The sequence below is a fragment of the Lipotes vexillifer genome, unplaced genomic scaffold, assembly GCF_000442215.2.
Source record: "Lipotes vexillifer unplaced genomic scaffold, Lipotes_vexillifer_v1.1 scaffold1008, whole genome shotgun sequence".
NCBI lineage: Eukaryota > Metazoa > Chordata > Mammalia > Artiodactyla > Lipotidae > Lipotes > Lipotes vexillifer.
The window spans coordinates 5,287,288-5,304,364 of NW_006772616.1; the positions used below are offsets into that span (position 1 = coordinate 5,287,288).

The 17,077-nt window shown below is 39.2% G+C and overlaps 1 protein-coding gene across 1 annotated transcript in view; it reads right to left on the reverse strand.

Moving 5' to 3' along the window:
- Nucleotides 1-17,077, reverse strand: part of CNTN3 (contactin 3) — a 247,909-nt gene that overhangs the window by 92,454 nt on the left and 138,378 nt on the right. The window contains exons 5-9 of the mRNA XM_007447671.1: nucleotides 9,464-9,667; nucleotides 7,905-8,007; nucleotides 7,196-7,380; nucleotides 3,151-3,287; nucleotides 1,898-2,027 (exon numbers count right to left, since the gene is read on the reverse strand). Of these exons, the coding sequence (XP_007447733.1) occupies nucleotides 1,898-2,027; nucleotides 3,151-3,287; nucleotides 7,196-7,380; nucleotides 7,905-8,007; nucleotides 9,464-9,667 (759 nt within the window). The remainder of the gene's footprint in view (nucleotides 1-1,897; nucleotides 2,028-3,150; nucleotides 3,288-7,195; nucleotides 7,381-7,904; nucleotides 8,008-9,463; nucleotides 9,668-17,077) is intronic.

Here is a 17,077-nt window from a genome sequence, read left to right on the forward strand (position 1 = left end):
TGTGTGTGTATATATATATATATATATATATATATATATATATATAATTGCAGATAAAGAAGACAGGTTATCCAAAGGTTGCTGGCCTTAAGAATTAGGATCCTGAGAGCGTAATTTTTACTAACACAAATGAAAAATACTTTTATATTTCAATAAAATCTTTTTTTGAAGCATAGATCATATATTTTCCCATAGGAAAACCCCATGCAACACTGGGTAGGGACCCATCCATTTGAAAGATGAGTAAACTATGCCTCATAACGTTAATTTAACATAAGAGCACAGCCATGCTTCGACTTAAGATATGGGCAAATCCCACTTTCTTTCCGTCATGACACCCTACTTCTCTGTCATGGATAACACTAGCCAGATTTTCAGTTGATGATCTGCCCCTCCCAAGCTTCAGTCTTCCTGGTGCCTATGATTTGTTTCTTAACTTCCAGGCACCAAGAAAGACCTATTTTCCTCAAACCAGTGTTTCTCAATGAGACACTTCACATTTCGGGCTAGACAGGACTCTGTTGTGAGAGGCTATCTTGGGCATAGTAGGATATTTAGCAGCTTCTCTGGCAGCTGCCCACCAGATGCCAGTAGCACACGCTAGCTCCCTTCTTCCCCACCTTCCCCTTACACTGTGACAGCCAAAAAGGTCTCCAGAATTTCCCACTATCCCCTAGGGGCAAAATCATCCCCAGTTGGGAAATACTGAGTTAGATCAGGGCCTTTCAACCTTCTGGCCATTTGGGTTGGACCAACCATGGGTACGTGACTCAAATCAGGTACATGGGGCCAATGACATGTAGGACTGTGACTTCCATCTGAACAATCAAGAAAGCCATCCTTCTGCAACTAGATTGACTGTGGTAATGAAAACAACATGCTGGGTAACATCATATGGGGCCAGAGAGTGGTGATGATGTTTGAGCCCTGGGTCAAGTCCAGCTGAAATCCAAATTCTCCATTTTAATAACACTGAGCAATAAACTTCCTCCCCTTCGCCTCCTCTTTCTCTCCCTCCCTCCCTCCCTTCCCCCCACCCCCTCTTTCTTTCTAATTTACACATACTATGTTATGCTCTGACAATTTTGGTTGGACTTTAAGTCATTTGCATCTTAAACTGTTTTTCTGGACAACTGCCCTAAACATGACATAACATCTCCTTTCTTCTCCTATACCTAAAGTACAAGAAAAAAATAATTCATAGTTTCAAGTACTTGAGCCTTGGTCAATTAAAGTTTTGGTCTGCCGAATGCTTGATGTTTTCAGCAGAGTAATTAAAGACAAAGACAACTCCTTTTGGATCAATAAACTACTGATTTGAATTTTTTTGTTTGTTTGTTTTGCGGTACGCGGGCCTCTCACTGTTGTGGCCTCTCCCGTTGCGGAGCACAGGCTCCGGACGCGCAGGCTCAGCGGCCATGGCTCACGGGCGCAGCCGCTCCGCGGCATGTGGGATCTTCCCGGACCGCGGCACGAACCCGTCTCCCCTGCATCAGCAGGCGGACTCTCAACCACTGCACCACCAGGGAAGCCCTGATTTGAATTCTGATATTTACTTTTATGGACCAGCAACAGAGAACAGTAGAGTCACTTATTCTCTTAAAAGGTACTACTTAGTTGGTACTGCTGGAGTTGGATAATAAGGAGGTCTTAGGTCAACACTCTCTCCCTGTTGCTTCTCTTCTTCAATCTTTGGGCCTTAATTCTGGTCATAATTGCTACTTTCCTTTAGAAATCATTAAAATGTGTGCCTTGATTAGAAACCCTGCATGATTCTGCTGTGATACTAAAAATGTTATTAGATGTAGGAATCTAATATGAGAAGTAAATATTTCTGCTTCTGGCAAGTATGGAGGATTTAAGAAAAAAATTAATAAGACAAGAAAATTAGTCTTACCCACAACCTTGAGCTCAGCACTGGAATAGACGAGACCATGTTTGTTCTCTGCTATGCACTGGAACATGCCAGAATCGGTCACATTTAGGTTGGATATTGTAAGGGCACCATTTTCTATCTGTGTTCTCCCCTAGATGATAATAAAAATGTATTGTATATACCAATTTAGAAGAAAAAAGATAACCACTGAATATTATTTCAATCATACACAAACCTCCTTAATTTTTCTCATGGGATTAGGCAAACTGACCTAAAATTTAAACGTTTCGCTTATTTGAAACAGTGAGAATGACTTAACATAACAGCTAGACATTGGAAATACTAATAAACATCCTCCAATCAAAAAGTATATCAGTAAAATAAATAACAAAGCACAACGTAAAATACTGCAACTATTTCATTTTTCCCTGTGGATAAAGTTGCAGACTTTAAGAAATCTACCATGCTTCCCACCCCATCAACTGGAAAGGTTCTCACCAGTTTTTAAAATCATGCAAATTGAAGGTATTATAAATTGTGCATTAAAAAGGGTTCTGGGAAACACATTTATTGAAGGTTCGCAGGTATTATGAATGGTTATGCATAGAAATTTGAAGGAACATAACTGACTTAGTATACAATTTTTAAAAAGAGCAAAAATTACCTGGCTTGAGAAGAGAAGTGATTGAGAAAATAAGTACTCATGTAACAAGGTAATGAAGTAATCGACACATTTATTCTCCAGAGGCCATGCAAGTTATCAAACAGGAAAAAGGAAATTACAGTCTACATTTTATTAACGTAAAGCCTTCTCTAATTTCAAAATGAAAAAATATAATGCAGTGGACCCTTGAACAACAAGGTTTGAACTACAGGGGTCCACTCATTTGAAGATACTTTTTCAATAGTAAATACTACAGGACTACACGGTCCCTGGTTGGCTGCATCTGTGGATGCAGAGGAATTGAGGACACAGAGGACAGGTTATAAATTATACGAGGATTAATGCCTGCATTGTTCATGGGTTGACAGTATATCATTTTATGTACTAAATTCATAAAATCACCTTTTCCCAATGAAATTCAATATTGTAAATATTTCCTCCTTGGCACACTGAGTACCTGACTTTATCCTTTTTACCTCTGTACCACTTCTTAGATGAACATGGTATGAACTGTTCAGATGAATGTATGCAAACTCACCAGTTGACTCTGGCACTGGTCACTAGGGAAGGCATTTATTTACACAAAGTGGGGACAGGCATGTTACCTTACCTCGAGAACAAGGGCTTCTCCATTTTTCAACCACCGGTAGGAGGGTTTGGGCTTACCACTCGCTCGACATTCCCAGTAAAGACTGTCCTCCACAGCTATTTCCACATCTTTTATGAGTTGAACCCAATGAGGCTTTGCTGCAATGAAAAAGGAAAGAAATTCAAACCACTCCACAATAAAAGACAAATACTTTATCCACATAAATGGATATGACTATGGGCAATAATAGATTAACGTAAGCATAGTGGCTAAAATTATATTTAATTCCCTAAGTATTTACTAAGTGGGTATATGAAACATTTCTATATTTGAGGATGGATGTTACAATCTGCCTTTTCCTACGTCAAACTCATTATGCTTTCTCTGTTTTTGAAATTCTGGGCACTGTATTACACTCTTCAGATGTCTATTAGTAGGAAAAAAATGCAGGTACACAAAATAGATTTTCTTCTCCAAGTGCATTTTTGAATTATGAGATCACAATTGATAACAACTTAATATGTGAATGACAGCAGATACTAGTCTAAATTTGCACTAAAAATCAGCATCCATAGAAGAGAAACTTCTACAGTGGAGGAAAAAAATATTTCCTTCAACTTAGAAATAACTCTTAATTAAATACAAACTAGTGAACATCTTACGAACCTATGTGCAAATGAAAATGTAGGCAGGGAAAGATGGATAAATTGCTTCAATTTGAATCAAATGATGTTTTATGAAAAAGAAGTAACTCGTGCCACCTTAAATGATGTATGCAAATCAGTTGCATCAGGTTCAGTTGTCATTTTTACTTACATTTTAGAAGACACTTGGGAAATCCTTTTACAGATGAAAGCAATGTACCACTCATAATGAAAGTCATTCAATACTCACAGTATATTCAGTCAAGTCTCAGCTTGTGTTTTAGACCCAAGACTAGGAGGTGAGATGTCTTCCTGGTTTCACATTGCATTATGCATGGGATGTATACTTCGGGGTTCACATTTGCATCCTCCATATGGAGAAACAGTTTATCTATTTCTATTTAATTTCAACCATGGGAAGGTTTGTCTTTCCCTTTCTATCTCATAAAATTGCTTTTTTTATAACTGAAATTGAAATGAAAATATAGCTATTTCGATTTTAGAGAAAATGTACCCATCTGAGTTTTACCTTATTTTGTTTTTTAAAAAATATAAACGACTTGCCCAGTCTGAAGTGTAGTTCAGTCCCAAATCACTCCTCTCTACTCTATATTAAAACACATTTTCTTCTTTCAGGAATTATCAGCCTCGGTGGATGGAGACTACAAATAAACTCACACATGATCCCTTGACTGAGACTCAAGTTTCTAGCAAAAATTTCCACTGGCTCCTCATATTACTATTCTCCAAATGGGAAGATAATTTGCTGGTCTAAGCCAATCCTGGGATTACAAATGGTACATTTATTGTGATTTTTCCCCTTATTCCATCATATGAGATTCAAATATTCTACTGGACCATTTTTTACATGAAATATTAGAGCAGATAAGCAGAGAACTGCGCAGCATTTACTGAATATACTAGTCTTTTTTAAAAAATAAATTTATTTTATTTATTTATTTTTGGCCATGTTGGGTCTTTGTTGCCGTGGGTGGCTTTCTCTAGTTGCAGTAAGCAGGGGCTAATCTTCGTTGCAGCGGGTAGGCTTTTCATTGAGGTGGCTTGTTGTGGAGCACAGGCTCTAGGCAAGTGGGCTTCAGTAGTTGGTGGCAGGTGGGCTCAACAGTTGTGGCTCAAGGGCTCTAGAGCGCAGGCTCAGTAGTTGTGGCGCACTGGCTTAGTTGCTCCACGGCATGTGAGATCTTCCCAGACCAGGGCTTGAACCCGTGTCCCCTGTATTGGCAGGCAGATTCTTAACCACTGCGCCACCAGGGAAGCCCTGAATATACTAGTCTTAAGCCAGAACTGTAAAGTAGCTTTCATGAAACTCTCTATCTCATTTATTTCTTTTCTTTTTATCTTTTTTTTTTTTCTGTGGCTGGCTCACGCGGCATGTGGGATCTTAGTTCCCCAACTGGGGATCGAACCCGCATCCCCCGCAGTGGAAGTGCAAAGTCTTAACCACCGGACTGCCAGGGAAGTCCATCTATCTCATTATCTCTAATTTGTTTCTTAGGTACATATCCTATTACCCACATAATGGACTAAAGCAACAGCCTACCTCATTTACTAATAATAGTGGATGACGTTGGTTGTCTATTGTGCATCCATTTCTTCTCTTCTTTATTTCTAAGATGACCCAACTTTTCGTTGAATTATCCTCTCGTCCATCACCTCACATTGCCCACAAAATCCAGGGAAACCTGACCATATTCCATGTTCCAAAAAGAGGCTCTTAAGTTGTTTAAGCCAATTCTCCTAGCTGGTGATTGGTTTAGGAATGAACACGCAGCCAGTGAGATTTGAGAAGTGAATTGCAAGATGTTTTAGAGTAAGGAAGGACGAACAAAAACTCATGTGCTAGCCACTGCTGGTAGCCATTCTGTGACTGTAAGGGCAACCAACATGCAGAGAAAGGGAAAAAGTAGATAAGGGCAGAAAACACACCACAGAGAAAATGTGCCAGGACCTGAATATAACGCACATAAATGTCAACTTAGCTTTGGATGTCTTGCCATACAAGCGTTTTATTATTTGTGCAGGGTCGCTGTTCCATACAGATAAAAACATTCCTATTGAAACATTAAGACAGTTGGAATATCCTGTGTTTTCCTGTCATGGTCACTTCTTACCCTGGGTCAGGTAGTGGCTGATTAGAAAGGAGAAAATAAACTAGGACTTGTTTGCGGTCGACTTAGAGCCATACAGCCACATGGGTTAAGTGTCTCCAACTTATCTCCATATCATCCCACCAACATGTAGAACTTGACACCTGGGAAACTCCAACTTGGTGCTACGTATTCTAACCTAATCCTGTTACAAGATGGGAGAGTTAGAACACAGAATGACTCATGCTATTAAACCATGCCTCCATTTTGTTCCTGATGGATCCTATAGCCTTACCATAAAATAAGTGTCAATCTAATCACACATAATGTACGCACAAACTTCACATTCTTTTGAAGGGGTTCATAATAAGCTCTATAATTTTAATATTTGTCTTTGCGAAGTTTTTCCTCTCTGAAACATTTCATATGCTGTACAAGTTTGCACTGAAAATTATTTCAAATTCCAGTTTTTAAAATAAACAGAATATATTGCCATTTGCTTTTCACAAAAGTGTTCAATTCCTATTAGTTTTACAATGTTTCTAATGATTAAACTGCAAAAATATATTCACTGAGCTTACATCTTCCCATATTTAATAGTACATTTTGTAAAACCATTTATTTCTGCTTTCTAAAACCTGCTTTCATCAAAATACCTAGTACATTTTTTTAATAAAAGGGATTTGAAAACAAGTTTGGGGAAACAGGATAATCTAATTTTCCTACAAATAGACTTTAAATAAAGGTAACGTTACTAACCTTTCTTTACCCAAATTGAGCAGTACATCAAATAAATGTGCTTACAAATTAAAGGCAGCAAACATGGTACACCTACGCTATTGGAAAGGATAGAATAACACTGAGGAAGTCAAGTAAGCCTGGGTTTATGTGGTTTGTCTAATGCAGTAACTGCAAGTTTTCCCAGGAGACAGTTTCCTTCGGCTTAGTAAAGACCATAAAGAAAGATACAAAATCCCATTTTCTAGAGCTAAGGGCCGATAGAAAGATCTCTCCTTGTTACGGTTAAGTGAGTAAATGGTTACTCTTAGGAAAAAAAGTGAAATATTTCATTACCATATATCAATCAGTTTAAAAAGCAGTAAGAGTATATCATGCCTCCAACTTCATTGCAAAAATTAATTTTTTAAAATTCCTTCTATGATAGATATCCTCATTTAAAAAAATGTAGAACAGAAAAAGTTGGACACTGGGATTCTGCTAAAACCTCCTACTCACCCCCACCCAGTCCCAATAACAATAACTTTTAGAGAGATCGAAAGTTAAAAATCCAATATGCCCAAAGTGAAGGCTCACCATAGTAAGTGAGACGCCCCCTGGCGACATTTCTTCCTCGTGAATTCTCAGCAATGCATTCATAGGAACCTGCATCTTCCTGTTGGAAGTTGGGGATTTCAAGCACACCATTGGACTTCCTCAATTTAATTTTAGTGGAAAAAGGCAGTCCATCACTTCTTCTCCAATTAATCTGAGGTACAGGACTAAGAAGAAATTCGTCAAGTTATTTGCTATTTTAAACAGATGTCTGGAAGCCTTTTAGGCTTGACAAAATAAAACTTTCTTAGGATAGAACAAAAAAGGCACAGATTTTCAAATGCAGAACACAGCCAGTTGTCAGTCACATAAACCTGCAAATGCAAAGATTTATCTCTTTAAGTTGATATTTTAATAAAATAAACTGTGCATTTTCTCTAGTTAATTCATGATTTAGAGAAAAAAGTCTAATGTATACTCACTGTATTATAATACAACAAATGAACAAGCAAAAGAAAAATAACACCAATTTAGTTTATGAAATTAGGCAGGCATAGTCATCCTCCGTAAATCTTTAAAGTTTCAAACTAAATTATACATGTGCATTTCTCCTGTATTTTAATTTTTTCTTTGCTTCTAAATGAAAGAAAATTTTAGAAAATAAGGAAAGTAAGAGGCTGTTAAAAGCTATCTTGATCTCTTACAGCAACCTAATATTTTAGCGTATCGGTATAAATGTTATAAAACTTACTTTCCAAGGGCAAAACATTCCAACTTCACAGTTGAACCTTTAGCTGCTGGAAGAGTTTCTGGAAACTGAACTTCTATTTTCGGTTCATATTCACCCATCACTCCTGTGAATCCACAATACAAAGTTAATGGTTTCAACGTTTCCTTTGGAATTGTCCCATTTTTCTTAAAACTTTTTTTTTTGCTCTGTTTTGAACTCTTCCTTATGATTTGAATTACTCACTAGCCGTCTGGTAGGTACTTTTAGAAGCAGTGCTACCTTGGGCCAAACTTGCGACATTAATAAATATGTGGGAACTTTGGATTCCGTGATTCCTAAGTTACAGCTTACAGAGCAGTTCTGAGAAAAGCACTAGGCCTTTTACATTATATAGAACGAGAGGCTTTTTTATTCTGTATTCAATCTGGACATTTCTAGTCAAACCAAAATATACAATGTATTATGAGTTCTTAAAATATCCTAAAGAGCAAAAATTATGGGAGGAAATTTACTTAATGGTACCCTGGTAGCATAGACACCAATCTTAAACTTATTGACTACCAGGAGACAAGAAATGGTAACTTAATAAATGGGAAAGGTCAAATTCAACGATAACTGACTGGAAAGTATTTTGTGGCCATGGCATTGTGCTGTATCAGATACGGTTTTGCATAAGTGGGACAGTTACCCAAGCTTCCAAATCTGCTTACTCTGCAGTTCATGGTCTCCCTTGAAACAGTCACTGAGGGGCTGAAGAAACACCTGTTTTCCTTTTTTCCCCTCCAGTTTTATTGAGGTATGACTGACAAATAAACACTGCATGTATTTAGGTTGTACAACGTGATTTTTTTAGGGCGTACAATGTGATGATTTCATATATGTACACACTGTGAAATGATTACATCAGTCAAGTTAACACATTTAACATCTCACAATTACTATTTTCAATTTTTAAAATTAAAATTTTTTTCTGTAGTGAGAACACTTAAGATCTACCCTCTAAGCCAATTTCAAGTACACAACACAACGTTACTATATAATCACTATGCTGGTGAGGGTAGGGGAATGCGGGAGATGTTGGTCAAAGTGTACAAACTTTCAATAATAAGATGAATAAGTTCTAGGGATCTAATGTACACACTTTTTCTTTTAATTTTCTTTAGAGATACTTTTTAGCCTGTAACAAAATATCCAGAGCTTTAATAACCTCAAGCTGGCAAAAATCAGGACCGCTGACATCACGGGAACGCAAGGTGAGCCCCAGGCTCAGAGGGCCTCGCGTTTGGCTTAATGACCTATTGTCACCATCTTGAAATTCTTCCTAATTTTTGAACAAGTGACTCCTCATTTTCATTCTGCACTGGTCCCTGCAAATTAAGAAGCCAGTCCTGAGTAAGAATTATGTACAGGGACCTATGGTTGATGGAATCATTTTAGCCATTGTACTCGTAAATATTTTTTCTCCTGAAAAAAACCAAAATGATAATTCTCAGGATATACTTTTCACTTCTCTCAATTTGTTTTTCCTTGTATTCGCAACAGCATTTCCACTCAGAATTACCCTTTGAAACATTTCCTACCATCAGAACGTAGCACCAAAGGAGTTGGAGAACCCAGCACTCTGGCGTTTGTCACCATACTAGTCACCACACACGTGTAATTTCCCACATCCAGTGGCTCCACCTTGGCTATGTAGAGGTGGCCTGTCTCTTGAGAGACAAATCTCCGACTATCTTCTTCGACAAATGACGGGTATTCATTGAAGATCCAAGCATATGATAGTTCTAATAAAATTTTTAGAGAAGAGGAATTCCATCATGAAGGAAAATTTTCCACAGCATATTAAAAATATCTGAAATCACCTTTACTGAAAAGCAATGTTGAGTGTTTTTATTGCAGGCCATGAAGAGAAACGGTCATGAGACATGATGCTGTGTTCATTCTGCACTATTATGGAGGTCACTGCTGATTAGCATTCTTCTGGGAGTGATATTATCACTGACATCATTATCGCCACTCCAGATACCTCCTAACAAGTACCTCTGGCTTCAGTCTTGCTCCCTTTTAATTTGTATCTCCATACTACATGTCCCATGATCTTTTAAAATTACCAATCTATCATGTCAACCCCTAACATAACACTTTCAGCAATTCCTCAGTAGTCTCTGATTATGCAAAATTGCTTAACGTGAAAATGAGACCCTGCACGGTTAGGCCCCTGCTTAAGGCTTTAGCAACTGAGAAGCCCAATACTCTTTCTTGCATCTGGGTTTTTATATATGCTGCTCTCGGAGGCTACAGTGTCCTTTTTCTCTGTCCAAGGCTTCTTTCCTTTTCAACACCAAACCCCATTCTGTCATAACTTCCAAATGTTTTTCAAAGCTTGGTTCCAACATCATGAATCACCTTCTCAGAGAAGTCTTCCTCAACCCTCATCCTCTGAGTAAGCGCTTCTGTACAGAGCAACTCTATGCTTATACTACTTAAAGTACTTACCACTTTTTATGCAATGATCTGTTTACTTATCTGTCCTCCCACCACTTGGTAAACAAATAATGTCAAATTTTATCCTGCTTTCCTTCCCCTCCTAAAATTAGCAAACTGAAACATCCAAGAACATTTAACAGTCCTCAATAAATATTTATTGAGTTAATTATGTTAAAATTATGCTACTATCTCCTACGTCAGGTCCACTATTAGAGTTTTCCTGAACTTTGGGATCAAGGAAAACTAACTTTCCCCAAAGGAACTGTTGTTTTCCTCCTATGAGATAATGAGGACTAAATAATACTATGCTGCTTTGTTCTAGCTGCCTATATTTTTTAGAAGCAAGTTGTTATTTCAGTATAGTTATTGTGGTTGGTTTATTTGATTCCTTCTTTCGTGGCCCTATTTTCTTTTACAATTCCACTAACCTTATGGCACTGGTTCATACTGTAATGCTTTTCCAAGAGAATCTTTAGAAAATATATGTAATCAGAATCAATTTTAATGAATAACAAGTTCAAAAATGTATTTAGCTCTAGCGGTGGAAAGATGGCGGAGGAGTAAGACGCGGAGATCACCTTCCTCCCCACAAATACACCAGAAATACATCTACATGTGGAACAACTCCTACAGAACACCTACTGGACGCTGGCAGAAGACCTCAGACCTCCCAAAAGGCAAGAAACTCCCCACGTACCTGGGTAGGGCAAAAGAAAAAATTAATTAAAAACAGAGACAATAGAATAGGGACGGCACCTGCACCAGTGGGAGGGAGCTGTGAAGGAGGAAAGGTCTCCACACACTAGGAGCCCCTTCGCGGGCAGAGATTGCGGGAGGCGGAGCGGGGAGCTTCGGAGCCGCGGAGGACAGCACAGCAACAGGGGCGCGGAGGGCAAAGCGGAGAGATTCCCGCACAGAGGATCGGCGCCGACCGGCGCTCACCAGCCCGAGAGGCTCGTGTGCTCACCCGCCGGGGGCGGGCGGGGCTGCGAGCTGAGGCTCGGTTTCGGTTTCGGTCGGAGCTCAGGGAGAGGACTGGGGTTGGCGGCTTGAACATAGCCCGAAGGGGTTAGTGCGCCACGGCTAGCCGGGAGGGAGTCCGGGGAAAAGTCTGGACCTACCCAAGAGGCAAGAGACCTTTTCTTGCCTCTGTGTTTCCTGGTGCGCGAGGAGAGGGGTTTTAAGAGCGCTGCCTAAAGGAGCTCCAGAGACGGGCGCGAGCCGCGGCTAAAAGCTCGGAAACCAGAGACGGGCGGGAGACGCTAAGGCTGCTGCTGCCGCCACCAAGGGGCCTGTGTGCGAGCACAGGTCACTGCCCCCACCCCTCTTCCGGGGAGCCTGTGCAGCCCGCCACTGCCAGGTTCCCGGGACCCAGGGACAATTTCTCAGGGAGAACACACGGCGGGCCTCAGGCTGCTGCAACGTCACGCCGACTTCTGCCGCCGCAGGCCCGCCCCGCACTCCGTGCCCCTCCCTGCCCCCGGCCTGAGTGCGCCAGAGCCCCCGAGTCAGCGGCTCCTTTAACCCCGTCCTGTCTGAGCAAAAAACAGACGCCCTCCAGCGACCTACACGCAGAGGCAGGGCCAAATCGAAAGCTGAGCCCCTGTGAGCTGTGAGAACAAAGAAGAAAAAGGGAAATCTCTCCCAGCAGCCTCAGAAACAGCGGATTAAAGCTACACAATCAATTTGATGTACCCTGCCTCTGTGGAATACATGAATAGACAGCGAATCATCCCAAATTGAGGAGGCGGACTTCTAGAGCAAGATCTATGATTTTTTCCCCTTTTCCTCTTTTTGTGAATGTGTATGTGTATGCTTCTGTGTGAGATCTTGTCTGTATAGGTTTGCTTCCACCATTTGTCCCAGCGTTCTATCCGATCTTTTTTTTTTTTAAATTTTTTTCTTAATAATTAATTTTAATTTAAAGAACTCTATTATACTTTACCTTCTTTCTATCTTTCCTTCCTTCCTTCCCTTTTTGAGACAACGAATCGTCCCAAATTGAGGAGGTGGACTTGGAGAGCAAGTTTTATGATTTTTTCCACTTTACCTCTTTTTGTGAGGGTATATGTGTATGCTTCTATGTAAGATTTTGTCTCTATAACTTTGCTTCCACCATTTGTCCTAAGGTTCTATCCTTCCCTTTTTTTTTTTCTCTAAATAATTATTTTTTTAATTCAATAACTTTATTATACTTTATTTTATTTTACTGTATCTTCTTTCTTTCTGTATTTTTTCCTTCCTTCCCTCATTCCTTCCTTCCTTCCCTCCTCCCTCCCTCCCTCCTTTCTTTCCTTCTTGCCTTCTTCCTTTCTTTTCTTCTTTCTTTCTTTCTTCCTTCCCTCCTTCCTTCCTTCCCTCCTTTCTTTCTTTCTTTCTTTCTTTCTTTCCTATTTCCTCCTACTTCTACTAATTCTCTCTACTTTCTCTCCCTTTTATTCTGAGCCGAGTGGATGAAAGGCTCTTGCTGCTCCAGCCAGGAGTCAGGACTCTGCCTCTGAGGTGGGAGAGCCAACTTCAGAACACTCGTCAAGAAGAGACCTCCCAGCCCCACATAATATCAAACGGCGAAAATCTCCCAGAGATCTCCATCTCAACACCAGCACCCAGCTTCACTCAACGACCAGCAAGCTACAGTGCTGGACAACCTATGCCAACCATATAGCAAAACAGGAACACAACCCCACCCACTAGCAGAGAGGCTGCCTAAAATCATAATAAGTCCACAGACACCCCAAAACACACCACCAGACGTGGACCTGCCCACTAGAGAGACAAGATCTAGCCTCATACACCACAACACAGCCACTAGTCCCCTCCACCAGGAAGCCTACACAACCCACTGAACCAACCTTAGCCACTGGAGACAGACATCAAAAACAACGGGAGCTACGAACTTGCAGCCTGCAAAAAGGTGAACCCAATCACAGTAAGATAAGCAAAATGAGAAGACAGAAAAACACACAGCAGATGAAGGAGCAGGATAAAAACCCACCAGACCTAACAAATGAAGAGGAAATAGGCAGTCTACCTGAAAAAGAGTTCAGAATAATGATAGTAAAGATGATCCAAAATCTTGGAAATAGAATGGACAAAATGCAAGAAGCAGTTAACAAGGACCTAGAAGAAATAAAGATGAAACAGACAATGATGAACAACACAATAAATGAAATGAAAAATACTCTAGATGGGATCAATAGCAGAATAAATGAGGCAGAAGAACGGATAAGTGACCTGGAAGATAAAATAGTGGAAATAACTACTGCAGAGCAGAATAAAGAAAAAAGAATGAAAAGAACTGAGGACAGTCTCAGAGACCTCTGGGACAACATTAAACGCACCAACATTCGAATTATAGGGGTTCCAGAAGAAGAAGAGAAAAAGAAAGGGACTGAGAAAATATTTGAAGAGATTATAGTTGAAAACTTCCCTAATATGGGAAAGGAAATCGTTAATCAAGTCCAGGAAGCACAGAGAGTCCCATACAGGATAAATTCAAGGAGAAATACGCCAAGACACATATTAATCAAACTGTCAAAAACTAAATACAAAGAAAGCATATTAAAAGCAGCAAGGGAAAAACAACAAATAACACACAAGGGAATCCCCATAAGGTTAACAGCTGATCTCTCAGCAGAAACTCTACAAGCCAGAAGGGAGTGGCAGGACATACTGAAAGTGATGAAGGAGAAAAACCTGCAACCAAGATTACTCTACCCAGCAAGGATCTCATTCAGATTTGATGGAGAAATTAAAACCTTTACAGACAAGCAAAAGCTGAGAGAGTTCAGCACCACCAAACCAGCTTTACAACAAATGCTAAAGGAACTTCTCTAGACAAAAACACAAGAGAAGGAAAAGTCCTATAATAACGAACCCAAAACAATTTAGAAAATGGGAATAGGAACATACATATCGATAATTACCTTAAATGTAAATGGACTAAATGCTCCCACCAAAAGACACAGATTGGCTGAATGGATACAAAAACAAGACCCATATATATGCTGTCTACAAGAGACCCACTTCAGACCTAGAGACACATACAGACTGAAAGTAAGGGGATGGAAAAAGATATTCCATGCAAATGGAAACCAAAAGAAAGCTGGAGTAGCAATTCTCATATCAGACAAAATAGACTTTAAAATAAGGACTATCAGAAGAGACAAAGAAGGACACTACATAATGATTAAGGGATCGATCCAAGAAGAAGATATAACAATTGTAAATATTTATGCACCCAACATAGGAGCACCTCAATACATAAGGCAAAAACTAGCAGCCATAAAAGGGGAAATCGACAGTAACACATTCATAGTAGGGGACTTCAACACCCCACTTTCACCAATGGACAGATCATCCAAAATGAAAATAAATAAGGAAACACAAGCTTTAAATGATACATTAAACAAGATGGACTTAATTGATATTTATAGGACACTCCATCCAAAAACAACAGAATACACATTTTTCTCAAGTGCTCATGGAACATTCTCCAGGATAGATCATATCTTGGGTCACAAATCAAGCCTTGGTAAATTTAAGAAAATTGAAATTGTATCAAGTATCTTTTCCGACCACAACGCCATGAGACTAGATATCAATTATAGGAAAAGATCTGTAAAAAATACAAACACATGGAGGCTAAACAATACACTACTTAATAACGAAGTGATCACTGAAGAAATCAAAGAGGAAATTAAAAAATACCTAGAAACAAATGACAATGGAGATACAACGACCCAAAACCTATGGGATGCAGCAAAAGCAGTTCTAAGAGGGAAGTTTATAGCAATACAAGCCCACCTTAAGAAGCAGGAAACATCTCGAATAAACAACCTAACCTTGCACCTCAAGCAATTAGAGAAAGAAGAACAAAAAAACCCCAGAGTTAGCAGAAGGAAAGAAATCATAAAAATCAGATCAGAAATAAATGAAAAAGAAATGAAGGAAACAATAGCAAAGATCAATAAAACTAAAAGCTGGTTCTTTGAGAAGATAAACAAAATTGATAAACCATTAGCCAGACTCATCAAGAAAAAAAGGGAGAAGACTCAAATCAATAGAATTAGAAATGAAAAAGGAGAAGTAACAACTGACACTGCAGAAATAAAAAAAATCATGAGGGATTACTACAAGCAACTCTATGCCAATAAAATGGACAATCTGGAAGAAATGGACAAATTCTTAGAAATGCACAAACTGCCAAGACTGAATCAGGAAGAAATAGAAAATATGAACAGACCAATCACAAGCACTGAAATTGAAACTGTGATTAAAAATCTTCCAACAAACAAAAGCCCAGGACCAGATGGCTTCACAGGCGAATTCTATCAAACATTTAGAGAAGAGCTAACACCTATCCTTCTCAAACTCTTCCAAAATATAGCAGAGGGAGGAACACTCCCAAACTCATTCTACGAGGCCACCATCACCTTGATACCAAAACCAGACAAGGATGTCACAAAGAAAGAAAACTACAGGCCAATATCACTGATGAACATAGATGCAAAAATCCTCAACAAAATACTAGCAAACAGAATCCAACAGCACATTAAAAGGATCATACACCATGATCAAGTGGGGTTTATTCCAGGAATGCAAGGATTCTTCAATATACGCAAATCTATCAATGTGATTAACCATATTAACAAATTGAAGGAGAAAAACCATATGATCATCTCAATAGATGCAGAGAAAGCTTTTGACAAAATTCAACACCCATTTATGATAAAAACCCTGCAGAAAGTAGGTGTAGAGGGAACTTTCCTCAATATAATAAAGGCCGTATATGACAAGCCCACAGCCAACATCATCCTCAATGGCGAAAAACTGAAAGCATTTCCACTAAGGTCAGGAACAAGACAAGGTTGCCCACTCTCACCACTCTTATTCAACATAGTTTTGGAAGTTTTAGCCACAGCAATCAGAGAAGAAAAGGAAATAAAAGGAATCCAAATCGGAAAAGAAGAAGTAAAGCTGTCACTGTTTGCAGATGACATGATACTATACATAGAGAATCCTAAAGATGCTACCAGAAAACTACTAGAGCTAATCAATGAATTTGGTAAAGTAGCAGGATACAAAATTAATGCACAGAAATCTCTGGCATTCCTATATACTAATGATGAAATATCTGAAAGTGAAAGCAAGAAAACACTCCCATTTACCATTGCAACAAAACGAATAAAATATCTAGGAATAAACCTACCTAAGGAGACAAAAGGCCTGTATGCAGAAAATTATAAGACACTGATGAAAGAAATCAAAGATGGTACAAATAGATGGAGAGATATACCATGTTCTTGGATTGGAAGAATCAACATTGTGAAAATGACTCTACTCCCCAAAGCAATCTATAGATTCAATGCAATCCCTATCAAACTACCACTGGCATTTTTCACAGAACTAGAACAAAAAATTTCACAATTTGTATGGAAACACAAAAGACCCCGAATAGCCAAAGCAATCTTGAGAACAAAAAATGGAGCTGGAGGAATCAGGCTGCCTGACTTCAGACTATACTACAAAGCTACAGTAATCAAGACAGTATGGTACTGGCACAAAAACAGAAAGATAGATCAATGGAATAGGATAGAAAGCCCAGAGATAAACCCATGCACATATGGTCACCTTATCTTTGATAAAGGTGGCAGGAATATACAGTGGAGAAAGGACAGCCTCTTCAATAAGTGGTGCTGGGAAAA